The sequence below is a fragment of the Glossina fuscipes genome, unplaced genomic scaffold (genome assembly GCF_014805625.2).
Source record: "Glossina fuscipes isolate IAEA_lab_2018 unplaced genomic scaffold, Yale_Gfus_2 112, whole genome shotgun sequence".
Taxonomy (NCBI): domain Eukaryota; kingdom Metazoa; phylum Arthropoda; class Insecta; order Diptera; family Glossinidae; genus Glossina; species Glossina fuscipes.
In genome coordinates, this window is record NW_023998455.1 from 1,524,832 (window position 1) to 1,536,737 (window position 11,906).

At 34.1% G+C, this 11,906-nt stretch overlaps 1 protein-coding gene across 1 annotated transcript in view; it reads left to right on the forward strand.

Moving 5' to 3' along the window:
• Positions 1 to 299: 299 nt before the first annotated feature.
• Positions 300 to 11,906, forward strand: part of LOC119639112 (toll-like receptor 5) — an 81,616-nt gene continuing 70,009 nt past the window's right edge. The window contains exon 1 of the mRNA XM_038036321.1: positions 300 to 425. Within this exon, the coding sequence (XP_037892249.1) occupies positions 416 to 425 (10 nt within the window). The 5' untranslated portion in view covers positions 300 to 415. The remainder of the gene's footprint in view (positions 426 to 11,906) is intronic.

An 11,906-nucleotide genomic window follows, 5' to 3' on the forward strand; every position in this document is an offset into this window, starting at 1 on the left:
TATATATATATGTTTGCATGTGTGCATCACTTAGCATTACTAAGGAGAGAATTTATATATATGTGTACGAAGAGAATTTATATATTTATATATATATATATATATATATATATATACGTAGTTTTATGTGTTTCCTTAATAATGAAAAATTTATCCTGTAAAAGCTGAAGAAAGAGATTTATGCTGTTTGTTATTCTATTATTAAATTTGTTTTACTTTTACGAAGATTTATAGTTAATAAGTATTTTTCATTTTCATTTTCCTTTTCCTTTCTCTTTTGTTTTCTATTTAATAGGTGTTTAAAAATAAATAATAAAAAAAAAAATATAAAACAATTTTCGTATGCGAAGAATTCAATGCTGTTGACGTTAAATTATTTAGGAGAACAACAAACACCCGTTTAGCTGTTTATTAAATGAAACGAGGTAAGTGTGGGCGTATAAGTAATTATTAAAAATATTTATGAAATGAATTCACGGATACAACGGATCGTGTAAGCTTTTTTTTGGTTTAAATAATTTGCCATTAAGAATAAGATGAACGCATCGTTGAACGATTAAACGAAGAACTAGAGAAGAAGTACACCGAGCAGTATTGCAGCTTTCTCTCTTTATAGAAGAAAGATTTGTGAAAGATTTATGTTTTATGGCGATTTGAAATTGATCATGCGCTTACATTGGGGATTTAAATATTGTGTTTGAGATTAAGCGAGATCGTTCGGTAGGTGGACGACGTCTGCTTCGTGTCCCCGCATAGATTTTTAATTTAGAGTGAAAGTGGCATCACGTTGTACACGAGTTGCGAACACCATATTTCGAAGCTGGGGCTATCTTTAATTGAACCTTACCTTAGGCTTACAATTCAAAACTCATCGTCGGATTCCTAAATCCCTAATTCACTGCTGATTAATCATTTGGATCATCTACAGAAAGTAAGCAATAATAATCATTAAATAGTGAACACAGTGAAAACGCGAACGGGGAAAAAAGGGACCCATCATAATTACTCTTATATAGACAAACCTGCTTTTAAATGGATCCCTAAAGCACTATTGCACTACAACATTCGTCCTTTAAAGACTTATAAATTTCTTTATTCGCTGCACTCTAGAAACTTTTTGTCTGCGGCGACTGCTTCTATTGGAGTTATTGTCGAACAAGATCTCTTTAGAAGGGGCTTTCACAAAAGTAGTTTAACAATCAGTAGTGATGATGATGACGTCAGAACGATATATATTTTCAAGTGGTTTTTTATATGCCTTGAAATGCAAACCTTTATAACGAATATCCCTTGAGAAGGTCTTGAAATTCCTAGTGGATTATTCTTTGTACATTTTCTATTTCTCTATGTTTTTCCCATGTTTTTTTCTTTAAAATGAAAATGATTAAACAGTGCTCTACAATTAATTTTTGAAAAATTCACCAATAAATACGAAAGGCAGACAAGGAAAAGAAAAACACCGATAACTCTTGGCTCGTCTGCTGTTCGAGTTGAAGATTTCCTTTTGTAAGTACAAGGCGATGCTTCAGTTTGAAATTGCCTTTTATTTACTAAACTTTAGAATTCTCAATGGGTTGCTATCTCTTGACGTAAGGCTTTATTAAGGTTGTGCGATGGCATGCAATACAAAGAAGAAGTTCAAGATTCAACTTTGAGTATACTAATGCTACACCACTTACCGTACGTACATTATGGTATGTTAAGTTTGTGTAGATGTTTCCTATATCGAGAAAGGCTCGATGTAGATGCGACTTTTTATTGTACTAAACATTCAAGAAAAATATTTTCAAATGATTTTCCTTGTCCGTCCGTCATTCCACGTGCCTAGCTGACGTATTAAACTTACACCTCCCAAGCTTTCGAGATATTTTAATGAAATTTCATACATAGGCATATCTTAGACCAAGGACGACTGCTTTTCGTTTGATGGGGCCACTCTTTGCGAAATTTGCGAATTTTAATGTTTTTTGAAAACGACCGTTAAGAAAAATAGTTTTTTTGGGTACTAAATAAATTGACAAAATTTGTTTCATAGGTGAACATGTTTTGCATTCGTTTCCCATAAAAATGCTCTCATCAAAAATATGTTTTCATAGGGCAAGATGATGTAATTTTTAGTAATTGATGATGAAAAATAAGTAAAAACACTTGGCCCAGCATTAAATACCCTGCACAACTTCGCTTGTTACAGTTGTTTATACAAAGGCTTTTCAAAATAAAGCGAAAAGTAGTAGAAAGAGTGCCATAATCCAAATCATTTTCAATAGCGTTCGTCTTCGGGTCAAAACATATCGGTGTAGCGGCCTATAGGTTGAACATAAGCAATCAAGACGGAGAGGCACACGAAAAGACAAACTTAGAACTACTTTCTGAATCGATCAATATAATAAAATGTGGACATATGTCAAGACCTTTTGGATGTTACATACATCCACGCTAATCACAAACCGTGCAGGGTACAATGATTGAAAAGAATGAGAAAAAAAAGAATGATTTCAATAAACTTGGACAAGATCGGTTCGGGACATTCCGATCCCATTCGCATGAGAAGGAGAGACCCTTCTTTTGATAGTTTAGGACATAAATGAATGCAAGATTTTCATGATTCGTCATCCTTCCGGAAATAAACGATAAACTATATGTCCGCGATTTTGATTCTTTTCACTTCTTTTTTGAAAATATTCTAACTAAGTTTCTTAGCAGTGCTTTAGTTGTTCGTGCATTCATTGTCATTTTCGATCAGTTCTGTCTATCTCTCGCTTTAAGCAATGCTAGTTAGCTTCCTTTTGATGAATACTGTAAATCTTTTGCAGAAATGTCCTTTGTGTGTCCAACTGACTGGCCACTATGTCAAAAGCAGATATTTAATGCATACATTCTTCATCAATTCTACAACTTAGCATATTTCTCATTGAAGGATAACATAAATCATGTTAGAGACAAATTGCAACAAATCTTTCAAAAAATTTTCAGCCTTATATGTGTGTAACTAAATGACACTTTGTATATATATATAATAAGTTGCTTATACCTATTTTATGGGAAAGTGTAGGATAACTTGACCAACCTATTTACAATTTCATTTGTCAATGTCAACTATCGTTAAATCTTCTATATATCTTCTTGGCCCATATAAGAGAGCTAAAGTAAACCACAAAAAAAAAAAACAAAAAACGGAAATGTTAAGCTGACTAATTGCCGGACATTTGTTTAAGGAAAAAAGTTAATTAAATGCCAGATTATGTGGCCAAAGACCGACCATAGCGTTAAGTATGAAAGAAAAACTCAAAGACCACAACAGAAGAAGAAATAATTGAGAGGAAAACGCAAGGATACTCATCGGAGTTTAGCAACTTGTTTAACACAACTTTAACATGTTCGTTTACTCCTCTTCAAAATAGAATGAGCAGAAAAAAAAAAGAAAAAAAACACAGAAAGAAAAAAACACAAAGCAGATAAAAGATGTTGAATAAGGGAATAGAAAAGTGAACCATTAACAGCTCTTTGCCTTCAATTTTCTTCTTATTAGAATACTTAAAGGTCTATATCGAAATTAATAGCATGTTAATGTGTGTGTTAATTACAAAATAAAACAAAATTGAAACGTTAAAGACAGCCAAGGCTGATCGTTAAAACCATCTTCGCCAAATACCATCGTCACTCGACAATTGTTGCCTTACGAAGGCTTACTTTTAACTGGAATAAGTACAAAATGTCAACCAATATTAACTTTGTTGCGGATGTATGTAACACGCAGATGAACTTCAGATACGCTCAATTTTTATTCCACCGATCTATTCAGAATCACTTTTTTCGATCGATCTAAGCTTCTGTCTGTCCATCTGTCCGTCCGTCCATCTCATCTTCTTGAGTTAAATCTATGTCCTTATAACAATTCACTTTGACAACAAGTTTTATGCATAATAATAAAAGGGTGCTGCAGAGAATTTAAAGTTGCGCCCCGACTCATCTGTTCTTATTTGTTTTATTCCAAAATACTAAAAATTTTACATTGACACCATGGCTACATTTTCCATCATTTAAATTTTTCATTCAATTCAACTAACCTTGTGTTGCCATTAAACATTTTTCGAGAAATATAAAGGAAAAGATTTTTCCATAAAAAGTGCTTTATATGCGAAACGGTTGCCAAAATGGCCTAAAAAGCATCAATGTTTCTTGAGATACCGTATACGAGATGAAATATAAAAAGAGATCTGCATTTTATGTCAACTCAGTATTATGGACCAATTCATGGTGTGAAATATTGGAAATTAGATCTAACGTTTCGTAAAAACAAAGATCTAAGAAATATTGAAACTAAACGATTTGTGTGATTGTTTGACTTTTCAAAATTGCAATCTTTTTCCGAAGAAACACTTTGTCAAAACAAGACTTTATACGGCGATTGATCCGATTCTCTATAGTTGTAATACAATAACCCAGGGGAACGGAGATCGGCTTAAGTCGCTTTATGAGATCTTTCTGAATCGAATAGTTTTCTTCTATATGCCGAAAAGCTCCGGTTCGTAAAAATCTCTCTATTCTATCTCGATAATTAAACAAAATAATACCTGGATAGACATCAAGCAAAAACCCGGGGAAACGGAGATCGGCTTTAGTCGCTTTCTGAGGTCAAACCTAATCGAATAGTTTTCTTATATACACCGAAAAGCTTCGGTTCGAAATTGAACAGAAGAATACGTGGATGGACGTACGTACAAAAAACCAAAGAAAACGAGACCGTCTTAAGTCGCTTTATGAGATCTTTCTGAGTCGAATAGTTTTCTTCTATATGCCGAAAAGCTCCGGTTCGGAAAACACTCTCTATTCTATCTCGATAATTGAACAAAATAATACCTGGATAGACATCAAGCAAAAGCCCAGGGAAACGGAGATCGGCTTTAGTCGCTTTCTGAGGTCAAACCGAATCGAATAGTTTTCTTATAAGATCTTTCTGGGTCAAATAGTTTTCTTCTATATGCCGAAAAGCTCCGGTTCGTAAAAATCTAGCTCGATAATTGAACAAAATAATACATGGGTAGACACCGTACCAAAAAAAGGGGGAAAACGGAGATCGGCTTAAATCGCTTTATGAGATCATTCTGAATCGACTGGTATAATAAAAGTTAGGTTCACCTTAAGTCCTTCCGGATATTCCGTACACATTCGCACAAACTTAATAAATTTTCTACTGCAAGTAGCGTAGGGTACCAAAGGCGCAAAGATGATCACAAGTTAAAAAAGCGAGATGGAGACATATCGTGAAACACGGTCTCATTAATCGAAATGAATGCTTTACCAGTTTGACGGCTATTAGGTCAAGAATAGTAACATATCATAGATATGTTCGTTCTTTTCGTTTAATTATTGCAATGAATTCAGGTTTTACGAGCTAAAGGCATAAAAATTTTCAAACTGAATACTGAATTCAATGATTACAGTGTTGAATAAATAATGTAAATATTATGTTATTGACATTTTACATTTGCAATTGACGCAAGTGAATTACAAAGCTTTAAATTGATTCATTATCAGCATACAATTATGGAAGAAGATAAATTACTCACGGCTGAATAACTTCGCAGTAAACTGTTTTGTTAAAAGCCTTGAAGTTGCTTGGAGAGCCGAAGAATACATATTTTTGTTTATCCGCCTGAATCCTTCAAATTATGGGACACGATGCAATGCTATAACAATACGATTGATTTTGACATCATCAAAACGTCGCATTGATGCGTCATGCGGCACTAGCTCGACAGTCGTTTGTTGCCACAAATGAAAAACGTGCTGCAATTGTTAGAGTTTCTATGCCAAGACTTGATTTAATTCTTTTTGTTGCCGATGAGTCAGGTATGAGTTTTGATGTATTCCCACAAGTGGTTCGTGTATTTAAAACTTTGAATCTATCAGACTACTATTAGAAAACAACTAAGAACATTATAGTGGAGCAAGGCCGACCATTAAATACCCTACACCACATCGTTTAAAACAATTCTTAATTTTTTAAGAAAATTAGTCAATTTTCATCATCACATATTAAAACTTACTCTACGCATATTAAAACTTTTCCACTTTAGTGGTCTGCAAAGAATTAAGTTCCGTCAATATTCTTATTAGGCTAGAATCCAAAAGCTAGGTCAAGATGATTCAAACTTGGTACAGTTAATTTTTTTATGTTAAATTACTATTACTGTAGAGTTTTCGTCATGAAGCGTTGAAAATTATACCATTTTGTCCTATGAACTTCAGTTTTAAAATATCACTACAGCCGATCCAAAGTTTTCATATCAATTGAGAATGCGGAACTAGTACTGCTTAGCCACTTTTGCAGAGAAATTTTAAAAATTGCAATCTTTTTCTATAAAACGAATATCCAGACATTAGACATTATATGGGGAGAGGTCGAAAAAGCGATCGTTCTTGGGTCAAAACACGTCGCAAACGGACAGACGAACAGATAGGCTTAGATCAATTGAGATTATGATTCTGAGTCTATCGGTATAATAAAGGGTGCAGCTATCCCAAGCCCTTCTGCGTCTGACATACGTCCGCAGTAACTTGATATATCCTGCACCACAAGCGGTGTAGGGTATAATAAATACGGAAAAAAGCATGTGCACATCGTGTCTAGCGGCACACCCAAAACCAGTACAGATCCAAGTTGCAAATGAATCCCTAAGCCAATGCAAACATGTAGAAACGTAAAACAGTAAACAACAACAGTTCATTTCCGAGACATAGTGCCATGTTAAGATGACAGGTTGGTTTAAATACGATATAAGAAAAGCGCGTGTATTAGGCATAGTTATCTTGATGGACTTTAAAGGGTCCAGAGAGAGAGAGAGAGAGAGAGAGAGAGAGAGAGAGAGAGAGAGAGAGAGAGAGAGGTGCTGAGATTAAGTGTCTAAGTGTTAAGTATGTCATATAGATTTCTTCAAACTCTGAGCGGATTAAACAACTCACAATTACATTTACATTGGCTAAGATTAACGAAGGTAAAGTGTCTAGAGAGGCGATTAGGGACATTGAAGTTTATCCCGCCAAGTAATGCAGGCGAATCGATAGTACCATTTATTAACTTATCTAAGAAAGAGACAACAAGAATATATCCATGTTTCTTAAGTGATGGTCAAGATAACAGAAGCAACCTATTTTTAAAGGGAAGACGTCATAGCGGAAAAAGAAAAAAATTTGATTGTTTTAAATATATATTAATAGTTTTATTTACTCGTTAACCAAACCACGGAAGAGATTACTTTTAAAATAAAAAGTATAGCATACCTTCTGCTGTACTAATTGAGTCGAAGTATAGCATACTTTTAAGCATTTACTTACTTGTTTAATTGGTTTTATAGTTATTAGTTATAAAGAGTAAAAAAGAACTAAAATATCTTATGTAATGCTTTACTAATTTATATTCAAGGTCAACAGCAATGCAAGCTCAGCAAACACCTCAGCACATTTATAACGCGAAAAAATACATATTGAAAATAATCGAATATCTAGGAGTTTGAGTCTATCAGCCTGCCTATCGGTTTATATTTCTTTCAAGTTTGTAACATCACAAAAATCGCTACAGACAGAGTCGAGAGAAGAGAGTCAACATACATTTGTTGCTTGTATCGATCTAAAATTATTATCTGTTTGCAGTCTTCCATAAGTTCGATTTGAAAATATCCACTTTTTATAGCCATTACCAAAGGAAGGAACTATACTCATTTTGTCCAAACGTTTGCGCCGCCCAGAAGGGAGACCCCACAAATTAGACATATTCTTGATCAGCATCAAATACTGAATCGATTTAAGCTTGTCGTTCTGTCCCTTTGTGTAATGTCTACTGTAAATATTTCCCTGATCGCAAAGCCAAAGCTATCGACTTCAAATGTGGCAAAAAGATTGCAAGTTCTCGCAAGGAAGTTGGTTTTGAAAATGGGCCAAATTGGTCGAAGGCCACGTCTACAGTACTATCCAAAGTGAGGACACCTTAGCTTTTCTAAAGGATTGAAAAATTGGTTTTGAGCATATATTCAATGGACGATACTGTAGTATGTCTATAAAAATGCGGAAAACTGACTGCTTCTACCCAACATTATAGTGTGACATAATTGAAGCAAGCTTCAAAATCCCCAATAAAGTATAAAAATCCTTGGCCAGTTTCATATTCGTAATAAACTTAAGCATGTCCATCTATTCATTTGATATTCCGTCCATCTGTCCATCTGTCCGTCTACCCTAACCAGGGTAGGATCTATTAAATAGCGATCTGTGAGAGTTTGAAAATGGCCCAAGAAGGACAAAGAACATGCCAGCAATGCTCACATGTCTGTACAACTAAAACTGAGAGCACCTTAGCTTTCTGTGTCTTTTGCTCGTCGCTCATTACCACGATAAAAATTTCCACAAAATTATTCGAAAAAAAACAAACAAATTCAGCCACGCCTACCTATTGCAATGGAGTATGAAAATTTGTACCTTTTTGTATTCTTTTTTTTTTTTTTGATCTTTTTTAGGTGATGGGTATAAAAGAATCGGTCAACACCGTGACGAGTAAAAAAAAAAACGCGAAGACGTAGAAAGTTGCCGAAGACTAGTGGGCGTGTACTCAATCAATAGATGCATTGTCCTTACCTACTGAGCATTTACTCGAGCTACGTCTAAAGTAAACTCGACCGCTAAACCGGGATTTGAATCCGCGAACACTGACCTCATGGTCGCAATTAAGAAGTGCAATATTTTACAAATTACGATACGAATCCGCGTTTTTTTATTAAGTAAAACTAGCTTCCTTATTTAATGCTTTTTTTTTTTTGATTTTTAAGTGAATCCAAGAAAGGAAAGAAATCTCAAAATTACTTAAGAAATCTGTGCAAACTTTATTGTTAACCTCTGGGGTTAATACAGTATGAACCCGCACATGTTTTCATGCATACAGACTACAACGTAAACACTTCACTTAATAATAGTAAAGTTTTGTTCATACACAAACACACACACATACATAGTCGTTTACACGTACCTTCATTCATACGTATGCCATGTTTAAGAACCCGCCATCATTACTGGATGTTATTCTGTTTTAAAAAAGGCATTTTTTTATTTTTTATTCTTTTTTTTTTTTTTTTTATTTTTAATAATGTTAACCTACTTCCTTAAGTTTACCTCGGGTAGCTTGATATAAATTGTTAAAAAAAATAAAAAATAAAAAAAAATTTTTGTTTTTGGTCTCTCCTCGTGCTTCTGGTTGCATTTTACATATACAAATACATATGTATGCATGTAGTTCTCATAAAAGGTTCTTCTGTTCTCTCACTCTTTACTTCAGGCGTTTTTCAAAGTAAATATTTTTATATTATTTTAACATTACTCACTTTACTTAACATTCATAAATTGCTTACGAAACTTATTGAAATTTGAATGTGTTCATATACTGTGTGTGTGTATTTTATTTATACGTACGTGTGTGTGTAACTTTTTGGCCTGACTAACTTCGGCGTATTATTCTCCTATATCTCGTCATATGAAAGTGTATATATAATGCAAGTATGTTCCCGTACTTTTGTACATACTTTGTTGGCATAGTCATTCATGGTTTATACAATGCATTTATACATCAACTTACACTTGCAAAAATTAATTAGTAACATAGCTAATCGGAAAACATTTAAATTCGACCCTTAGTTTTTTCGCAATGATATGCGTAAATGGTCTTTAGGTTTGAAGCAAACCCATTCTCTGTTTGTCAAACTTGTTGAAGAATTTCGCGGTGTGGATCTCTGCTTCATAGCACATTAAAAAAATGTCAAGCAAATGAGTTTTGAAAATTGCTGTTAACGATAAGGACCACGCAACCACCACATTAAATAGAAGCATAAGTTTTTGTAATCGACTAAGAATCGAACCCTTTAGGTCAGTAACCAGCCTTTAGTTCAGTAGCAGCCAAGGATCCTCGCAAGCTTGAAGGACAGGGTTAATCTCACTAGGGACGCTAACACAGTACGAGCACATGAGTCTTTCGAACTCTCTAGTTCCCTAACACAAGCCAAGCTTCCCCGCAAGTTTGGAAGACATGGTCTATATTGAGCAATTAAAACATTTTTACTAACTTTTTTTTTGTGAGTATTTTATACAATATTTACGCTACCAACGGGATATTACAAAATATATATATATATATATATACATTTATATGCATGCACATATGTGTGAGTGTGCAGTTGAGTGAGAGTTTCTGTGCTTGATTTAACTTTACACCACCACAAGTTATTAAATTTTTTTGCTACGCTTAAGTGTTTTTGTGGTAATACAACATATGTGTGGCTTGAAATAAAATTACTTAAGTGATTTTTGACTTTACAATTCACGCAGGCAGATGTACAAATGTTTACACATATATTGCGACTGCATATGACTGCACACTTGCTACTCTCATATGTAAACATATGTGCGTGTAGAGCTGAAGCATCAAGCAAGTACTTTAACAAGAGTAAAGAGTTAAAGATAAGCTACAAAGTCAATTAACAAAAGCTGTAAGCTTTAAGGACATTTTCCTTGCCAAAGAGAAGAAGATGAAAGGAAAAGAAGAAAATGAAGATGAAGATGAAGATTTTTCTATATCTAAATAATGGCTTATCTGCAGATTTTCTTAGACATTCTCTTTTATTAGTCCGTTGTCAGGATAACATTGCGTATGTATGCAAGTGCTATTGCTAAGGTACACAAGTGTAGTTGGTTGGGTATGCTTATTAAATCATATGTAGTTGAAATCCTCCTGGCAGATGGACAGACAGAAACGAACAAAACATACCGTTTACATACTTACACATAAATACATATGCGAACATATACGTATTATTATGTGCAATTGTCTACAAGTCTAAAACGCATCTTTCCTCTACAAGTTACTTGCTTGCTTGCTTGCTTGCTTGCTGGCTTGGTTGCAACGAATGCTTACTACATGTGTATGTGTATGTATGTGCAATTGTTAAAATATTTCTTTCTTTTCGAATAACTCTATGTTACTTAGAAATGAAATATAAATTATAACATTTTTATTGTTGCTGCAGTTCTTGTTGTTGTTGTTGCTATTTTTTTCATTTTAATATTTCTATTAAATTTTCCGGTTGTAACTGTTACTGTTAGTGTTCTTGTTGTTGCTGTTATCGTTACAATAAAAATTCTCGTATTTCATAGGAAAAATGTTTCATATGAAAGCATACTTTACCGTTTTACTATTCATTCACAATTTCGAAACTCTTCAATCTCCTTTTCAAGGGAATAGTTTAAAATGAATATAAAAAAATACTAGACTACGCCTGCAAACGTGGACCCGTCTAAACGTATGAATGAATTGAGGGCAAAATATGCCGCATATTTACTTCACAATTCACAAACACACATGCATACGAATAGATTTATTTATATACAAAAGAAGAAGAATTTCTCTTTCAAGCGCTTTTAATACTTTTTTCTTGGATAAAAGCAAAGGAATATTAATTTCTCTTTTTGATAGGCATTTCGTAGGCATTGTGGAGCCCAAGTAAAGAATATATATCTCTTCGTTTTTAATGCTTCATTGATTTCTCTGGTTATATAGTAAGTTGCGCTGTCTTGCACTAATCATATCTCTCGAGCATCATATCATCGAGCATCTCTTGGTTAGATAGATGGCTGGCCAGTTCGTGGAAAATGTATATAACTGACTGCCCCGCGTTCTCAGAGTCATTGTCAATCATTCCGCTATTTCTCTCTTTTTGTTAACCAAACATCCCGGAGTAGCAAAGAAAGGGCGGTAGAGAAAGGGAGACAGACATTTAGATAGATAGATAGATAGATAGATAGATAGATAGACAGATAGATAGAGAGAGAGAGAGAGAGAGAGAGAGAGAGAGAGAGAGAGAGAGAGA